Source organism: Tasmannia lanceolata, unplaced genomic scaffold (genome assembly GCF_043159265.1).
Source record: "Tasmannia lanceolata isolate RefF3 unplaced genomic scaffold, GAP_Taslan_0.1 ptg000006l, whole genome shotgun sequence".
In the NCBI taxonomy this organism is placed as follows: Eukaryota; Viridiplantae; Streptophyta; class Magnoliopsida; order Canellales; family Winteraceae; genus Tasmannia; species Tasmannia lanceolata.
The window spans coordinates 19,998,615-20,019,424 of record NW_027518683.1 but is presented as its reverse complement, the minus strand read 5'-3'; the positions used below and the strand labels follow the sequence as shown (position 1 = coordinate 20,019,424).

The 20,810-nt window shown below is 37.7% G+C and overlaps 1 protein-coding gene across 4 annotated transcripts in view; it reads left to right on the top strand.

Moving 5' to 3' along the window:
• Positions 1–5,344: 5,344 nt before the first annotated feature.
• HESO1 (Nucleotidyltransferase family protein) overlaps positions 5,345–20,810 on the top strand; it is a 36,273-nt gene continuing 20,807 nt past the window's right edge. The window contains exons 1-4 of one of the 4 annotated variants that reach the window (XM_077382812.1): positions 5,345–5,703; positions 13,661–13,792; positions 13,958–14,138; positions 19,335–19,496. In XM_077382812.1, the coding sequence (XP_077238927.1) occupies positions 13,712–13,792; positions 13,958–14,138; positions 19,335–19,496 (424 nt within the window). In that variant the 5' untranslated portion in view covers positions 5,345–5,703; positions 13,661–13,711. Of the gene's footprint in view, positions 5,704–5,955; positions 6,050–13,660; positions 13,793–13,957; positions 14,139–19,334; positions 19,497–20,810 lie in introns of those variants that run through there. The other 3 variants (XM_077382809.1, XM_077382810.1, XM_077382811.1) reach the window with 3 other exon arrangements.

Genomic DNA, 20,810 nt, shown 5'->3' with positions numbered 1-20,810 from the left:
TCGTGCTGTAGTTTTGTGGGACCCGAGCTTTTCGCTGACCATGGCTAAAGGGTGGGAAGGATCTTAGGTAGGCGGTAGCGATGAATAAACAAGGAGTCACTTTTACAATCAATAGTAAAAGACAATTTTTGGGTCCCACAAGAGAGGAGAATGAGATCAAGACAGTTAGTTCTTGTAGTATGGGGACCCATCAAAAATCAATGGTTCAGATTTTCTTATCAGGATTCTCGAAGAATCTTGATGGATCAAGGGCCTAGGAAGGTGAGCTCAAATCTGAAAACAAACTCAAGAAAACATAAAAGTGATTGGAACCATCCAATCTTCATTATGAGTACTTTTAATGGTTTGATATTCGATACGAGTAATTTGAACGGTATGATCAACAATTTGATCATTCTCAATCGTCTAATCATGGATTTGAAGCTTCCGGCCTTTCACTCTAACTGTTCTGATCAGACGTAAATGCATCATGAGGCCTCCCACTGATCATCCCAGCTAAAGGAAGTGTTTTATCAAATTTTTCATTAAAAAAAAGAAGACCATTACCTTCCGCAAGCATTGAGTGAGATCTCTTTCATATCACTAGGGCACGACCTCATTGCAATAATAACAAGATGCATGCCTAAAGAATAAATAGTTTCATCTTTGATTGATCTGAACAGCTCACTTGATAGTCCATGCCTTGGATCTCCTATGACTCAAAAATCATGCCAACCAAAAAAAATGGCAGTTCGTTAGCTGTATGGAATTTCGCCCTAAATTTTAGGATTTCGGTTGAAATTTTGTTTCGGATAAGTCCGAAATTTACTGAAACCGAAATTTGAAACAATGCGCACACCAGGCATAGGCCATGTCGGATTGCAAAAAAGAATTATTATGGAATTTCTTTTTTTTTCCACAGTTCAGTACATGGTTTAAAATTTCGGTTTCAATAACCGTTTCGGACCCCACCGAAATTTGGTAATTTGGTCCGAAATTTTAGACCGAAATTCTGAAATTTTGGACTGAAATTCTGAAATTTCGGCCCAAATTTTGTAACACTTTTTTAAAAATAAATAAATAATGGCATTTAACTGAAGTTTTGGACGAAAATCCAAAATTCGGTAAATGGAGAAAAATGAAATTTCGTTTTAAAACCATAGTTCGGTGTAGGATATGAGTCTGTGACTATGGTTCATTTTGAAGGATATTATCGTAAATTGAAGGTTCCTCGAACAAATTGAACAGTCTCTGTTCAATTAATTTTTTTCGTGCACGTGTGCGTCTGTGTACGCCCTCCCAGAAAACATATCCAGAAAGAAGAAAAAAACCTATTGATTACGTCCGTTTTTACGTCGAAAGAAACGAGCCTTATTAGATGTTAAGTTTGATTGACGTTGAATGTGTACCGGAAATGCTGGAAAAGGGCTGGAAATATCATTTCACTTTACTAAAAGGCCCCACTTTAAAAACATATCCCTATTTTTCCGATGACATTATCATCTCTTTTTTTAGCTTTAACAAAGGTATATGATATTTTCACTCCCTGCAGTGCGCATGCACCCCACTTGATTTGACGTGAACAGTGGGCAGCTTTAACGCTTTTTGTCGTCAAATCACGTTTAAGAGAGAGGGGAGGGGGGCATGGCTACTACAGGGGGGTGAAAATATCAGAGCCCTTAACAAAGTCTATGTCAAGCGATAGGATGATATGCTCCCAAGTGCAATCATTGGAGAACCCCTTGTTGTCTTCTATGCATGTGGCAAAGAAGAAGGATTTGTTAGGTTCCTTGTCTAGTGGTGCCTTTGTGTTCTGCCAGCATTATTATAGGTGTCTTTCCTCGCACCTTCCTATCGGATAGCCCCTCCCCCAAATCACCATAAATACTAATTTTCTAAATGAAGGAACTCCCACTTTTCTTTATTTTTCCAAATGTAATCAGATTTGTCCTATTCATAATAGATTTTACCGTGAGAATAGTTCACTACTTGAAGATAAATTCACCCCCTTTAATGTTTTTTCTTACCTTTGAAAGTTAACAGATAACGTTAGGGGGATTTTATCCGTTAATGGTGGGGGAAGATATAATCTCCCTAGATTTTAACTTATTTACTAATTCATGAGGTGGCTGCTCTCATGCCGCGAAATGCCTTTCTGCGAAAGTCCCTAGCAAATCCCAACGTAATTATATTCATTACAAAACTAATTTTATAATAAGGGATTTGGTAGGGAATTTCTTGGAAAGGCGTTCCCTCTTGACTTTGGCATGAGATAACTATCACAGGGATTTGCTAGGGAATTTCACAGAAGGGCATTTCGCATTGGACTTTTGCATGAAATAACAGCCACCGCCCATGAATAAAATGAATGAGACAAAATCTCCTGAAAAATGAACCTGTGTACATGTTCTCTCATGCAAAAGTCGGCCATGCAATGCATTATCACAAAATTCTCTAGCAAATTTATATAATATATACAGGCTATTGATATTGACATGCTTTGAGAATGATCGAATTCACGGGTGCTTTCTGGGAAGGATGATGACAAATTCGCCCCCATAGTTTCCCCATCCGCTCCCTTTTACTGTCTCCCACGCCCAGGGGCGGAGGCATGAATTTGCAACAGGGCTAGAGAATTTTATTACTAGCAAACACAAAAATTACCTTGAATTTATCTACAAACCCGAGTTTGCACCTTAAATTTTTCAGGGAAATGATTCCAGCGCTCCTATGTTTGATAAATATGCGTAAGATATCTTGTCGTGTAGTATTTAAAAGGTTGTTAGTAGAATATTATCAAAAAACTCTTTTAAGCCCTTTAAATACTACACGACAAGATGCTTCGCGCACCTTGTAAAGGTATTAGAGCCCAAGGAAGAATTGACATCTTTCTCGATCACCCGAAATCCAATCCGAGGGGATGAAATTTTTTCGATTGTCGACCCCTCAAATTGAATTTCGAATTGTCTTGTAAAAGACTAGCATGCCCACACGACCACATCCACGCAAGTCATGTTGACTGATCATGCCAGACATTCTCGACCGACGATAGCACTCTTTTTGGCATGCCCGGTGGAACCCCTATGCGCTATGCAACGTTAAATGACTCATACTGCAAGAAGTAAAAGTGCAAACATCAGTGCTCCTGGAAAACATAGTGATTCGATTTATGAGAGCGCCGAGACTCAAGATCAAAGGACTTTTAATAAGAAAAATCCTTCGGCAGAGGAGAATCCCAATCCAGTTTCGCTAAGTAGATATTCATCCCTACGAGGACATAACTCCAATGCACCCGTCTCACTCCAAGATGTTGCTTCGATGTTCAGGCAACACCTAAACGAAATTTCGTATTAGTTATCTCAAATGGTAGCTTGGCAAATTTCTGAATTGATTAGGCCTTTTCTTTCCTCTAGCGGGAATTTTTCCAAACATGTCAACAAACTGTTCGGTTTTCTTTAAGATAGGATGGCACCGGCAACGTCAGTACAACCGCCCATGTGGCATGGTAATAGACCAGTCCAGTGACTACCATACACTATATCGATCCAACAACCACCATACACTGGATCAACAATTCCGAGCTTGTGACAAGTTGAAAGCTTCGCTTGAGTTAGTGTTCACAACGAGGTGCCAGCCTATACTACCTTCCAGATGGCAGATTCAGATTAAACCATTGGCACAACAGTTGAATCTGACCGCGTCCATTGGCTCCATATCATAAGTTCCGGAATTATCTTGGTCCATGCCTAGACATAGCCACGAAATACAACGAGCATCCTAGATCCGAATGGAGAGAGGAGATGTACAACAATACCCATTTATATTTTGTTCATCTATGTATATTCATGAGGGGTGTTTTGTAACATTTAATCCTCTACTCAGAACTTCAGAAAACATCTCATTTTCTCCCTTGTAGTTTGACAATTCTCCTTCCTCTCTAAAGTTTCTTTCGTCTTCCTATCCTTAAGCCTCATCCCTAATGTGTACAACGTGAGTAGGGCCTAGAACTTTGGATGGTGTGAATCAAAATAGACTGTGACCCAAACTCATAAAGTAAGATTTGAAAAGAATCAGATCATGGGTTATGAACACCTAGACATGTGTGGATCCTATCCGATGTGGATCCATTGACGTCCTTCGTATTTTAACTCTCTCTTTTTCTCTGTTTTTTTAATAATCTCAAAACATACATAATGTATATTTTTAATTATGTTTTCTTATTTTTATTAAAAAAACTTTAATAAACGTACAAAGCGCATGTAGAAAATTATATTTATTTTATTTTATTCTATCGAGTCCAAGCCGGTCCAATTGCCATGACCTGATTTCACTGGTTGCGAGCTAGTCGAGCGATAACCAGGTCACTTGATTGATCCATCAAAACCTGACTTATGGGTCGGGTGACGGCACGATCTATCAAGGATGTATATGTGCGCGTGCGAGAGAGAGAGAGAGGGTTATTCCCATTTACGGAAAACTGATCACCACTAAAACAATGGGCATAGTGAGCAAAACATGATTCGGCAAAAAAACGGGATGGGAAAAAATCGAGTCTAATAGACAAAGACACGAAAAAATGCATTTAATAAGTTTACATTTTTGACGTTTACAGAATATAGAGGGGATAAGGATGAAAAAAATTCATTTAGTACGTTCAAAACGCGTTTTAAACATCTACTCGATTTTCCTTAAAAACAGAGTTTTTTTTTGCTGTAAGAGTTTAAAAAACACATTTAAAACAAAGTTTTGCTAACAATGGCAATGAGAGAGGGATGTAACTCACAAACAAAGAGTGGAAATATCAATTATACACGCACACACCCTTTGAATCATCCAAAACTTTTGATCTATTAAACCCAATGTTTTACATGTACTATGATGGAAAGTCTTCCTGTTCGAAACAGTCACAAACTATTGTTGAAACTTGAAAGTAGATTTTCCTATTGAATATGGAGGGTTGGCCTTTTTCTTTTCCTTTTTCTTTTTAGGTAGTGCTCGTACATGTGGAATTTAAAAGACCAATAAAACTCTTCAACTATGGATGATTCGTCTCCCTCTCATCTCGGTAAAATAAAAATCCCATGTTTGGTTGACCGGACTATGGTGGGAAAAAAAAATCCCGGTAAAATAAAAACCCGGGCATCCCGCTTTGTTTGGTTGCTTGAACTTTTGGGAAGAAAAAAGTTATTCTTTTGGTTATTTTGGTTCTTCGGATTTCGTGCGGTATTATTTTGGTTCTTGGGATTTTTTTTTCCAGCTTTGGATTTCGTGCGGATTATTTTGGTTTGTGGGATTATTTTTTGCCCACTATAACTAGCAACCAAACATGGGTTTCCTGTGGAAATTCCACAAAAGTCCCGGGAACCAAAAAAAAATTCTGGCATCCAAACGTCACCACCTGAAAGGAGGACTTTAACGCCTATTTTTTCGTCAAGTGACCGATATTTGACGCGAAACCCTGGCCGTATTTTCGTAAGCTCCATTTTCCCGCGTCTCGTATTCTACGTCTCAGTAAAGACATATGCAGATAAAGAGAAAGAAACCCCTCACAAGTATTTCTCTCTTTCGGTGACTGTACTTCCATTCAGAGAAGCTTTTAACAAACCTACTTAAACCCTAGAATACAGAAATCAATAAACAAAAGGATCTAACGATCGATCCTTCTCTCTTCTTCTGCCATTGATTTCTGCTGCAGTGTTTCTGAGAATCAGTTCTCTATTTTCGGTAATCATTTCATCTGTTCTCTTTTACATTTTATCAAGAATCTAGATCTTGTGCTTTTTTGCATATGATTTCAATTACTTTTGAGATTGAATAAGATCATCGATAGAGCTTTCCTCCACTCCTTTATTTATTTACTATTTTTAATATTTTTTTTTAGTAATTTCTCTTAGTTCATGTATTGAATCCTTGTCTTTTTGAGTTTTATTGTGTATTGGACTTTGGTTTTTTTTTTTTTTTCTTTTTTTTTTGAAGATTGTTATTCTTCTGTGGAGATTTTGATTTTCAAGACCTAAAAAGGATGTGATTTGCTGACTTTGAATGGAATTGGGGTTTACTTTGGGAATAGGTAATACTTTATCTACTTTCTTCTTATAGTTAAATTCTGAGAGATTAAAACCTCCTTAAGTATGGATCTCATGTGTCTCGGACTTCCTTTTATTGAAGAGTGTTAGTTTTCGTCTCGAACCTTACGAAATGTCTGATAAAGACTGTATGATACACATGCGAAATTGGATTCGTTTTTTGTTATGTGGGTGGTAATTGGAGAGGATATGATCATTATACTACAGTGCATATGTGCTTGTTTATGCTGTAGCAATGCAGACCTATGTCACAATGCACATCTATTTAAGGTCTTAGTTCCTAGTTGATCTATTATTTTTTAAAGATAAGAGCATATCTCACCTTATCATCTTTTTAATAATCGTAGCATCACTTTCATGATTAGAGAGCGATGATACATGAGTATGACTATTAGAAACTTAGGGGCCGTTTGGATACTCAGATTTTAGAATCCGGGATTTCTTGAAAATTGTAGCCAAGAGACAAGAGAAGAAGCGGACCAGCCGTCGTTTTTGACTTCCTTCTCTCTGTCAGCAAGAGAGTAGCAGATCCTCCCATATTTCCAGGTTTCTAAAATCTCAGGATGCGGGAGAGATTTTTAAAACCTGAATTTCTCACTTAAAATCCAAAAAACGCTGTCAAGATAGCATACACCAGCTCGATCATGAACCCTCTTTTACACTGTTTTCAAACTAAAAACCTGGATTCTAAATTCCGCGTATCCAAACGGCCCCTTAATGATCTTAATTTCCGTGATTCAATTGTGTATTCAATTGTCGAGGGCTGGATATTGCGTTATCTTTGTTTTGAAATGGTTTTAATTTTTTTTTTGAAATGGATATTGCGTTATCTTTGTTTTTTCATTTGGCTTTAAAATTCAACATTGTGTGTGTATTGTTGATTGGAAATTGGGATAATTCTGTTACGAACTGTTACATGCTTTAGATCTCTTGAGAAAATTTGGAGAGCAACCTTATCACCCGTGAAGGGATGCAAGTTTTTGGAGGCCGTGTACAAAGGCATACATCTTTCCCTTATGGCATGCACCTCTTATGAAAGGTCTATGCCCTTTAGGCATTTTGCGACATGGCAGTAATTTTGCCACCTGAACTTCAATTTTTTATTTTTATATTTTTGGTTTCTTAACTTAAACCCTCGTTTATGTTTATTTTAAGTTTGGGGGGGGGGGGGGGGGGGGGGCGCTTATAGGACCTGTTTCACATTCTGAAATCATCTATTTGTTGATCTTAGAGAGTTTGAGGTTTTAGGTTTTTTCTCAAGTTCTTGTTTTGGTCATTTCTCTTTAACCGTTTGATATAATCCAAAACTGTCACTCTCGGTGGATTTCTGTCATCAAAACGAAGCTAGTGATTTTAGATTTGTTTGTGACCGAGCACTCATGACATTGAGTAAAAAGTCCTAATTTCATGTTTGTTTCCTTTCTACCTACATCCAAAAGTTTTTCCAACAAACATTTGGTTTGTTGGAGTGATTTTGTTTTTTTTTGAAAAGTGACATATTTATTGATACCATGAAAGATATAATGGGGACAAGAAGTCCCTAGTAACATTACATAGCATCTGTATAGGCGATTCAGGGCATATCCTGAATTACCAAATGAGTATTGGGACTATCAGTCCTGCACATTCGATGATCATTTTACTCTTCAGATGAAGCACCGTATACTTTCCAAAAGCACCCATATATCTCTTCCAGTTTTAGGGCACCCTCCAAAGCTTCCCACCATTCCTTACTTTCTTTCAAAAAAAAAAAAAAACAAAATTGAAATTCCCCAAGTGTATCATCCATATAACCTATTACCTAAGATTCATTCTACCGCTTTTTCATCTTTACTTTTTCTCCATCCAGTCATACACTAAGTTCCAACACCAAAAAAACCAAATGTCAATTTTCCAAAACAAATTAATAAAACTAACCCTTAACTCGAGACTATCACGCACATTCGCTTAGCTCTACCATTAGGATCCCAATATCCAAATCCAGTTCCATATCATCAGGGAAAAAAACCGAGGCAAACTGTGGATAGCGAACCACTTCCACCGGGTTCTTCCAGATAGCTTTAAGCTTTGCTATCTTGCGAATACAAAGGGTTCGTTTTGCCTCCCATTCAAGCCTTCTCAAGTTATTGGATACTCCAACCAGCACCGGAAAAAGCAAGTTTATACACCGGTATACAAATCTTCTTTATATTGAGTGTACCTGTTAGAGGGAAGAACTCTTCAGCAATAAGTTTGTAGTCCTCCTGGAATTGCTTCCACTGTCGCTTGATAATCCCTTTAACTTGTTCCGGGACGGTGGGGGCTTCCACCAAAGCTTTTGCAGTATTGTATTGCAGGCTACGAACCCATCGACGATGCTGGAACCACTCCGTGTAATCTGGAATCTCTCTCTGTAATCTCTTATAGGGATTTTAATCTCACGAAGTGTAAGATGGGTGATAAGGTGGATTTTGCATGGAGATATGGAAAAGAAATAGATGGGGAACAAAAGAAGGAATATTATTTTTATGTTTTTTCTTCATGATTGTCCACCGGAGGTGCAACCGCCTCAAGCATCATTTGGCGGGGACAACTCAACTCAACTCAACTAAGCCTTTGTCCCAAACTAGTTGGGCTCGGCTAATGAATCCTTTAGAAAATTTTCATGAAGAAGATGAAAAGATCTACCCAGCTCAAATTGACTAAGTCTACTCCTGACACTAGTTGGGTTCGTGTACATGGATCATTTTCTTCCATTCTATCCTATCCAAGGTCATGTTCTCTGTCATGTTCCTATCCCTCAAATCTTTCTTCACTGTTTCTACCCAAGTTGTTTTCGGTCTGCCCCTACCTCTTTTTCCTCTATCAACTTGGCATGAGTCACTTCTTCTCACTGGAGCATCCTAAGGCGTACGCTGGATATGCCCAAACCATCTTAAGCGGTGCTCTCTCATCTTCTCCTCATGCCGCCCCACCTTTTTACGGATGTCTTCATTTTTAATTCGATCTAACCTTGTGTGGCCGTACATCCATCTAAGCATTCGCATCTCCGCTACACTCATCTTATGCACATGCTGCTTCTTGGTGGCTCAACATTCTGAGCCGTACAGCATGGCTGGCCTCACAACTATCTTATAAAACTTTCCGTTCAACCTAGTAGGTATTTTACTATCGCACAGAACTCCTGAAGCTTGCTTCCACTTCAACCAACCTGCTCTTATTCTGTGGTTAACATCCTCTTCAATATCTCCTTCCTTATGTAGGATTGAACCAAGATAGCGAAAGATATCCCTCTTAGGTGACTCCTGTCCAATCATATTTACTACATCGTCACCCGCCTCTGTACATTACTAAATTTGCACTCCATATACTCTGTCTTAGTCATGCTCAGTCTAAACCCTTTGGATTCCAAAGTAGTTATCCATAGCTCTAACCTAGCATTAACTCCTGCTTTGGTTTCGTTGATTAATACTATGTCATTTGCAAATAACATACACCACGGCACCTCGTCCTGGATACCCTCCGTAAGTTCATCCATAACTAGCATAAAAAGATAAGGGCTTAGAACCGATCCTCGGTGCAATTCTTTTGTAATTGGAAACTCACTAGATTTGCCATTCGTAGTTTTGACACTAGTTACTGCTTCATCTTATATATCCTTAATCATATCAACATATTTAGTGGGACGCAACGCAAAATAAAACGTGCACCAAATATCCACTAAAAGTTCAACAAGAATGTGCAAATGCTTTGAAGAATTCTAGAAACGAAAAAGATAGAAGAAATGAACATCTTGTGGACATTGGAAAGAGGTTTGAAAGTGATAGTCCTAGTAGCGAGGGGATTGATATTGGGACTGATGTTGGTTGTTGTGCTTCTCAACCACCTAAGCCGGGGATTCCCATTGATCAGTTTGTCACCGACGGAGCTAGACAATCCACCCTAAACTTTTGGTAGAAGAAAGAAGAAAGAAGAAAGAAATGAAGTTCGTCAAAAGATAGGGTGATTTGTCTATGCTAATGCCCTTCCTTTTTCTATTGTGATTGTGAGTAGCTCATATTTTAAGGCTATGGTTAAGGTGATTGAGGCATATTCCATTGGCCTGAAACCCTCTTCGATGCATAAGATCAGGACATGGATCCTCAATGAAGAAATTAAGAACGTAAATGCCATGATGGAAGACCATAAGAAGGCATGGGCAAAATATGAGTGCAGTGTCATATCAAATGGGTGGACGGATGGGAAGGATAGATGTTTAATTGATGCTTCGGGTTTCATCAAAGATGAAGATATGTTGTGATGAAGATATGTTGTTTTGCCTTATTGATGATGTGATACAGAAGATTGGAGAGGAGAGGGTACTCCATATTATCACTGATAACCATTTTAGCTATATTAGCGCAGTAAGGAAGTTGATGGCAACGAGGAAGAAATATTATTGGGCTCCATTTGTTGCTAATTGCATTAACTTGATACCTATAATTTTTGGACACGGACACGAGGGTTGTGTGTTGACATGGACACAGAGTGTCAGACACGGCAAACCCCCAAACTTGAGAAACGGGGACACGGCTAAAATAGAAAGTATATATAATCATGCTTGTGAATATGGATTCGTGTGTCCAGTTTCGACATGGATACGAGTTGTCTAAATGAGGTAAACACAATATTCAATAAAAAAACAGAATGTCACACTTGACACGGTACAAAAACATGTCCACACACCCACATTAAGTCTAACACTTCCAGCAATACAAGCGAAAGTGTCCAAAGGAGTGTCAACACGTGTGGACATGAGTGTCGTGTTGGACACGGCATGACACGTGAATCGGCAATAAATTCGAAGTGTGTCAAATCATAGCTTGATACTATTGATTGTAGATAAGTTGAAGATGCATGCCGAGACCACCGAGAAGGCTGGGCAAATAACTAAGTTTATTTATGGGCATCCATGGGTTATTAGCTTGATGAGAACTCATATAAAGAATCGTGAGCTTTTCTGTCTTGTGGTTACTATATTTGCCACAACACGTCTCACATTATAGAGCTTGTATAAGCAGAAGCAACTTCTAATATCATTGTTTTCCTCTGAGGATTTTACTAGCAATGTTTATTCCAAGAAGGTTGAGGGTGTAAATGCACGCACATCTGTACTGCTTGATCGTACCTTTTGGCCACATGTAGCATTTTGCATTTTAAGACTAAAACGCCGCCAAAAGATAGTGTTGTTTGAGAGATGAATTTAGAGGAGAGACCTGCTATGGGATTCATCTATGATATTATGGGTTCAGCTAAGGAAAAGATTGCGTTTAACTGTGGGGGCTAGATAAGCAATTATCTTACTATTAGGAGGAAGATAAATGAGAGATGGACTCCACAATTACATCGCCCTTTAATGCAATTGGCTACTATTTAAATCCCCGGCTCAAATACGAAGATTAACTTCTCCAATGCGGATGAGGTAAAAGAGGGTCTCTATTAGTGTATGGATAGCTTGTTGGGCAAAGACACTGAAGAGCATATTAACGCGAATGTTCAGCTAGATCCATGTGACGAGACCGGGAGAGAGTTATGATAGCGCATGACCGCCGAGGGAGGAGCGCTCTCCAAATACTTTATAGTTGTCAGTTTTAGTTTTTAATTATTTAGTTCTTAGTTAATTTGATGTCTTGTCTTAATTGCTTTACATTCAAAAGTTTTTTTTCAACAAACATTTGGTTTATTGGAGTGATTTTAGTCTCATGAGGTGTAAGATGGGTGATAAGGCGGATTTTGCATGGATATAATCAATTTATTTGTTCTATTCAAAAGAATGCGGGATTGCTCTATTCAAAACAATGTCGGATTGACTGTAGAAATTTAGGTATTGAGACTTAGAAACGATAGATGGTACAAGTTGACATAGTTAAAACTGGTTTTGATGGGATCATTATATGGTAGGTGCATGGGAAGATTCGTGGCTGGTACCCTGATTTAAAGATCCCTCCTACCGAGGCCATTCGTTTGTGGTGTTGTGTTTTGCTTTGCAGCAAGATTTCATGTTTTGATTTTGGTATGCGTTTTTATCTATGATTTGGCCGACACTTTGAATTTATTGCAAACAAATATGTCGTGTCGTGTCCGACATGACACCTGTGTCCACACGTGTCAACACTCATTTAGACCCTTTTAAGCGTACTGCTAGAAGTGTTAATAACTTTATTTGTATGTAAGTGTATGAATGTGCCACTATTTCTAGATTTTTAGGGGTTTCCATGTCAGATACCTCATATCCATGTTGAAACTCTTCACATGAATCTGTGTCCACAAATCATGATTATATGCACTTTATATTTTACCCGTGTCCCCGTTTCTAAATTTTGGGAGTTTGCTGTGTTTGTTCGTGTCCTTGTCGACACACGACCCTTGTGGCTGTGTCCACAAATCATAGGTTTTTATCATATTATGGAAATGGAAATATGTCAGTTTTGAATGGAAATTTTGGTGGAAATCCTGTACAATTACGGAAACATATGTAAATGATGGACATTTAGGATGAAACTTCATGAGGTGCTAGAATAAGCACAAATGTACTCTTAGAAACTATCACACAAGACAAAAAAATTACCTATAAATGGTCTAACAACATCCAACACGTAGTGACATGGGCTGCCATGCATGTTTGGTAATTCAATACATACCACATTTCACATGTAATTTATAAAAATATCTATACATAATAAATACACCACATTTAATATGTAATTCATATAAATATAATTATGTAACACCTAATAATATAATATACCACTACGAGTCTCAGTTTCGATATGCGTTTCAATGGAGGTGGAGATGGAAATGGAAACAGTTTGGTCGTTTTGTGTCGATTTCAATGGAAATTTAAAGCTATACGTTGCTGTGAAACAACTGGTTACTCCAAAAGCTTAAGCTGTTGGAGAATGCGTTATTTATTCTTTTATACTATAACACTCCCCCTCACGTGTGGCCCCTCTTTCTTTGGTTGGCCTACACGTGGCACATGTGGCCCCTCTTTTGGGTTTGGCCATTGCATGTGGATTTTTGCTATCAAGGAGGTTTGAACCCAGGCATTTGCTGTGAAACAACCGGTTACTCCAAAAGCTTAAGCTGTTGGAGAAGGCGTTATTTATTCTTTTATACTATAACAGAGCTGTCATCTCATTTTATTTTGATCTTCTTGTGATCACAAAAAGAGGGCAAGCCTTGGCACAACGGTAAGGTTGCTCCATTGTGACCTGATGGTCACGGGTTTGAGTCACGGAAACAGCCTCTCTGCAAAGTAGGGGTAAGGCTACGTACATCTAGCCCTCCCCAGACCCGCAATGGCGGGAGCCTCGTGCACTGGGCCGCCCTCTTCTTGTTATCACAAAATAATGATTCTCTTCTACACTCTTTTCTCATCTCATGGTTGTTTATTTATTTATTGATTTATTTGTTGCATACTGTTATGTAATCCACATGTGCCTGAGTTGATCTGTGTTTCCATAATTGTTTTTCTTTGCTAGTTACGTTAGTTGGATCTTTAGTGTAGCACCTTCTATTGTTATGTTCAATTTGTTTGTTGCATGAAGTCTATATTTGTGATGTTCCCCTTGCAGGTTTATTTTATGGTTATTACTCCAAGATAAGCTCTTGCTTCGTAAATATGCATGCATTGTTTTTCACTCATCACCGCGGGGTTGGAAGTAGCAGTTTTAGTTGTTGATGGGATTCTTCTGACCAAAATTTTGGTTTGTTTTATATTCTTTGTTAGCATAAGGCCCTCTGAATATGAAATTTTGACTTATTGAACCATATAGGTTAGAGCCTCCTTGTAATTTAATGGACTGGATTGTGAAAGCGGAAATGTTGATTTTTCCAGATTTACTAGTCTTTTTTATTTTCACCGTGAGCAGGTAGTTGCATGTATAATGGATCGTCCTCAATTTCGATCTGCCTATGGTGCATTTGGTGTATTGGAACTATCTCTTACGAATATCCTTTCTTTGATCAAACCCTTGGAAGAAGATCAAGTGAAACGATTGAATACTATTAATGAGTTCACAACCATTGTTGGTACGGTGGAAAGCCTGAGAGGTAAATGGGTGCTGTATTTGCTGTTAATAGTTTCACATTTTTCTTTTCTTTTTAAAGGCACTTGTTTTGCTCTATTCAATATCTAATTTCTATGCTTCACAAGATGCTTCAAAGTAAATTAAATGGTCACGTCTTATCCACCAAAAAAAAAAGATAATCGCCTTCTCTGCTATAGATTAGGCTTGAAACGCCGCATTAGTTCTTTCTTGTTTCGTCAGGACCAGAGAAAACTCAGAAATAATTTGCCTTCTAGAATTACATTTTGAGTTACTTGCAGAAAAAGAAACTTGAACCTTTATACTATTGTGCAGCATATATTAAGTGCAGGCTTTTCAGTTAATGTTGCCTTAAATGAATGCAAAAGTTGGTAAGAGGCCAATAATTATGAAGAGAATGCTTGTATAACCACTATAATTAGAAATTGCTCTATCTCTTTTAATGCCTTCTTGATGGGGCCATCCTAGTGCACACATTCTTATTTTTAAGTGTCCTTTAGGTGTCTCTTAAGTCCTTTAATTTAGAGGAGGGGTCCATGGTGTTTTCCCACTAATATCACTTGGTTTCTTTAAGTAGTTGGTGTTCAAAATGAGGCCCACATGTTTATTATGAAAATATTAGGTGATAAGGGCATTTAAGTCATTTGTAATTAATCACTTAAGTTGTTAAGTGACCACAATGGTCCACGTTACAACATAAGGGAGTCCTTGTTTTTGTGCAACTTGAAGTGGGCTAATTTTCATGAGGAGTTAGGAGTCCTTAAGTCATTAGGAGTCGACGAAGTCATTTGGCACCGGTCTTGTTACTATTGGCAGAAAATAGGAATCATTTTTTTAAGAATTCTGTTTTTAGAAGGAAAATAGGAGTCTTAAGTTGATAGGAGTCATAGTAGGGGTTGGAATCGGGGTTTACAACTTGATTTGGATGAGGTTTAGGAGTCTTAATCCTTTAATCATGAATTTTGTAGGGTTTGAAGTATTTATAAATTATAAAGGCCCATGGGTTACAATATTATGATTGAATAAAATTAAATTTAAAGCTTGGTTGCCAACCATTGCTCAAGAGATCCTGATTAGTATTTTGTGTTGTTTACATTTGAAATTGTCATCTTCTCTCTACTTCCTTCCATAAGTGTCCAACCATTAAATCATCTTCTTGAGCTTTCCCCATTGACCTCTTTCCCATCTTTTTCTCCTCCCGGGCCTTAAGCATCAGGCTTATCACTGTTAGATCCTTGCCTCTAACCTTTTATCACCTTGAAACGCACTCTATTATCCTTAACTTTAATAGTAGTGGTTTCTTTGTAATTCTTGAATCATTGCAGATTCAAGAACCCTTCAAGAACCTATCAAAAACCTTATTGTTCGATGAATCAAGCACATGAAGTGGAGATTGAAGAGACAGAGAAAGAGAGGAGTAGAGGGAAGAGGAGAGAAGATAAGAGATGAGAGAGTTATTCCCTCTCTCCCACACGAATATATGTGTGTGTAAGCCAAGTAGGGTTACAAGAATGACAAGAGTACCCTTACGAGGGTATGCAATTTCATGATTACTCTTAACACTCCCCCTCAAGCTGGAGTGTGTATATATACATTCCCAGCTTGGTACACAAATCACTCAACCTTGCTCTACTCAGATGTTTAGTGAACATGTCTGCTATTTGACCATTTGATCTTGTGAAGACGGTGCAGATCTCCCCTTTTTGAATCCGTTTGACGGATAAAGTGATAGTCCACCTCTATGTGCTTTGTCCTCTCATGGTAGACTGGATTCGAGTTATATGAACAGTTGTCTTGTTGTTGCAATGTAGTGAAGCAGGTGATGAGTAAGGCAACCCAATCTCTTACATAAAAGATTTCAACCATATCAACTCACATCCTATATAGGCCATGGTACCTGGCTACTACGTCCTACTTCGTACTTTTCCATGAGACCAAATTACCTCAAATGAAAGTACAGTAACCTGTCGTAGACCTTCTGTCTACAGGGGATCCTCCCCAGTCTGCATTAGAAGATCCCTCAATCCTCATATTACTATGCTTTCTGAAGAAAGTTCTTTACGAGGAGCTTTATTTGGATATCTCACAATCTGGGTGATTGCTGACCAGTGAGATGTGCGTGGCAAGCTCATGAGCTAACTGATTGCAAATGAATTGTCTGTAGAGTGAGGTAGATCAGTTTCCCGACAAGGCGTTTATATCTGCCTGGATCCTCTAGCAACTCTCCCTGATCAAGAGAAAGCTTGGCGTTTGGATCCATAGGTTTCTCAGCTGGCTTCTCTCCCAGAAGGCCCGTCTCTTCCAATATATATAGTGCATACTTTCTTTGTGACAGAGATAGTTCCCAATGTGAATAAGCTACCTCTATCCTAAGAAAGTACCTAAGGCGTCCAACGTCTTTGGTGCAAAACTCTTTATGCAAAACTCTTTCTGAAGGAAATTCTTCTATTTCTGTATACTTGCATTGTTGCTTTGTTGCTCCCAATAATGATGATGTCATCTACGTAAACAACTAGAAAGTTACGACCATCCTTAGAATGTGAACTGAACACATAATGATCAACAACACTGTGTCATACCAAATTGCACCACTGCCTCATTGAATCTCCCAAACTAGGCGCAAGGAGACTGCTTAAGGCCATACAGGGCCTTACTCAACCGACGAACTGTATGCCTCATCTCCCCCTGAGCAACATACCTAACAGGTTGCTTCATGTAGAATTTTCCTGCAAATCACCATGCAAGAGGTCAACAACACTGTGTCATACCAAATTGCACTACTGCCTCACTGAATCTCCCAAACCAGGCGCGAGGAGACTGCTTAAGGTGATACAGGGCCTTACTCAATCGACGAACTGTATGCCTCATCTCCCCCTGAGCAACATACCTAACAGGTTGCTTCATGTAGACTTTTCCTGCAAATCACCATGCAAGAAGGCGTTCTTTACATTCAACTAGAAGAGTGGCCAGGACTTATTGATTTTTACTATCAAGGAGGTTTGAACCAGGGACCTTTGCTCTGATACCATGTTCGATGAATCAAGTCCATGAAGTGGAGATTGAAGAGAGAGAAAGAGAGGAGTAGAGAGAAGAGAAGAGGTGAGAGAGTTGTTCCCTCTCTCCCACAAGAATATATGTGTGCGCGCGCACGTGCATGCATGTGTGTAAGCCAAGTAGGGGTACAAGAATGACAAGAATACCCTTATGAGGGTATGTAATTACGTGATTACTCTTAACTCTTATTATACACTGTTACAGACCTGAGATTTTACCTTTCCCTAAACCCAATTAACCTAGTCACATTTGAATCAACTTATCTCATGATGTAACAGATGAATTTAGGTATAAGTTTGGAATTCTCTTATGATCTATAGTCATCATATTAGGTTAAAATCTCCGCTCGATCTGACAACTACATTTGGATCTACAGTTGGATCAAGTCCTAAGTTTGATAAAAACCTGAACAATTTTAAAAGAGTACCGAAATTTTTTCATCTCATTATCCAAGTGGCCCCAAATTTATATATTGTTTTTTAATAAAGGATCCCTACCATACATCCAAATTTTGAAGAAATCCAATGGTTGGATCTATGCCGATCCTATGTACTAGTTCTGAAAATTAGTAACTTCTTCCTAGATAAATTTTTGGCATACCATATGGATTATCAGCCTCTGCCATAACAATTTTTTATAAATTTTTCTTTTTTACATTCTTCTAAAAGTTGTCATTCTCCCTTTTACACATGATGGGACCTTACATTCTGTTACTTCTCTCGGAACATCCACTAGACGTTCTTGTAATAAACTAATACCTACAGTCTATATAAGTTTATTAAAAAATATGCAATTTGTTTTATTTTGTTGACATGGCCCAGTGTACCATAAGCCCATGCCATGTCATCGAATGTAGCGGGAGTAGAACTAATAGATGAGGCTCCTCCAGAAAGTCCTGAACTTATCTTGTTCTTTAAAATTAATTGAAATTGTAATGGAAAATGAAATACAACTAAATGAAAACCCGAAAGAAGGATTCTAGGAAGTTAGAAGTGTTGAGGAAATGAAGAGAATGGATGGTTTGATGGGCTTTTTATGGTCCTCATCTGTTTAGGGAGGTAAAATGACCCAAAAGACCTTCAAACAGCTATAAAACAATGAAGAGGGTAAAAAAGTTAAAAAATAGAAAAAGAGCTGTTGGTGGGCATTTCTAGAAATTTAAAAAATGCATTTCCATACGGACAAATTGGAACGGAATAAGATCGGTACAGAACGGATTTTTGAACAGAACATTTTGTTCATGTTTTTTGTATTGGTTTTGCAACTAGTATGGAATGTTTTGTCTCTTCCGGATGAAACAAAATGGTATGGACAACTATGCTGCGTACGGATTAACAATTTTATATCCGTTCATTGGACATTTATGTGATAATGACATACACATTTATGTGATAAAAGCACATCCCACTATATCGAATTCTCACTTCATGCATGAATTATAGTACATAAGCATTTTGGAAGTCCTTGAGGAGGAATGTTCTGTAGATATCGGACTGCTAATATTCTCAGTAAGTTCTCAATAAATATACTTTTGACCTTCTTGTTGAGTTGTGTTATGAATTATTTTCATTCTATAGTTTGATGGAGGATTTTTAAGAAACTTATATGGCAGATATCTTTATACTGGAAGTCTGGAATCAGTTTACTGGTTTACCCATAATCTGGTACCTTGCATGTGCATGACGGCCATTTTGATCCTGTTTTCTATATATGGAATTTCTTATCTCCTTTGCATCTGACAGGCAAGGTGAACTATTGGATTGCATATTCCTTCTCAATAACTTCCCTTTTGCCTCAATTGGTAACACCAATTAATAATACGGGAAAGTCCACTAGTAAAAGAGAAGGCCGATGAATGTGCTTGAAGTAATATATGCTTTAGGAACTGTTGAAGAATTGCTCTAATTAAGTGAAAGTAAGCCATTGCAAACATTTTTGACAAAAAAAGTACGCCGTTACAAATCCATGTTAGATAATATAGCAAAAATACTGTAGAAGTTGTATTTTTTTTTGATTGGTACTGTAGAAGTTGTATGCCACATGGTTCTTGGGAGTTTTTATTCACTCTTTAGTTTATATGTACAGTTCAGTTGGATGAGAATTGATAATTTTTTTAGACATTTACAATGGGAAATGTTGCAAACAGGTGCCAGTGTCGAGCCTTTTGGATCTTTTGTTTCTAATCTCTACACAAGATCGGGGGATTTGGATATTTCTATCGAACTACCTAATTCAATTATTTCATCTATTGCGAGAAAACAGAAGAAGAATTTATTGAGGGATGTATTGAGAGCTCTCGGAAGGGCAGGTAACTTCTTCCTATTGTTTTGCTTTTGTCAACACTATTTATCAAATTTACAAGTTGCTCCTTTTCTTTACTCATTATTTGTTTCAGTTAGTTTGTTAGATAGTGGAATGCAAGACAGTGAAAAGATATTGGCTCACTGACCCATTTATGCTTCTACAAATAAGCCATCCATTCTGAGAACACAGCATGGCTGAGTGATGAAGACACCTCGATGTAACTAATCAATGCATTTATAACTGTTATGAATAGAAGGGTATTCAAGGGCTTCTGTTGGAGGCATGATTTTAAATTTCCCCCGAAACCGACATGAAACGATTGAAATGGTTTTGTTTTCATCCCCACCGAAATGAAATTTCAATGGATTCGTTCCACTTCATTGTTTTGGTCGACCAAAATTTGACCGAAATGGCCGAAACGATAAAAAATGGAAAAATGTTCCGATTTACAACGTATAAAACTTTTTTTTTCATAAAAATCATACCCTAATCTGCTATAAATCGAAAAACCCTACAAATCAAACAAACACATTTTTTCATGTTTTCATGGATTTTTTTTGGAAAACCCTAAAAAATTGGAATTTTTTTATGGAAAACATTTTTGGAAAACGTTAAAAAGTTAGGAATTTTTTTTTACAAAACATGTTTCTTTGATTTTTCAGTCCTTTATTTGTTGTACTTATAGATAAATTGTCATTCAGATATAAATGGTGCAAATGATGGTGCCAATAAAAATTCCAAAGGTAGATAAATACTTGAGATTTTTTAGCTTTGTCAACATGCTTTGTGGGCCAATCCTAGGTGAATCGATTGTGGGCCCACTTTTCATTTCAATGTGAAGTCATTTTTACTTTGCATTTCATTTCATTAATGTAAATAATGATATTTGGTATACGGCATCATTGGATTGTTCAATAAAGTAATCGTATCTTATGCATGGGATGTCATATTGACATGGGATCAATAACACCTCATAACTCTGGTACTGACATAAAGTTGGGGTCCATTGAGGGATGACTTGTCATTTTACTTTCGTATACTTCATTACATTGCATTTCTTTATTGATTGTACTTTTCCTTACATGTGCGACAACGCATGTCACTAGGTGATCGATGTGATTAATCCATTATGGATGGCTTTCTACCTTATGTGATGGTTTTTTAAGTATGTATTGCTTATTCTAGCATGTTATGAAGTTTCATCTAAATTTTTTATCATTTGCATATGTATCCATACATTTCCGTGATTTTACAAGATTTCCTCCGAAATTTTCAACTGAAACCGAAATATTTCCGTTCCTGTATCGACTGAAAACGA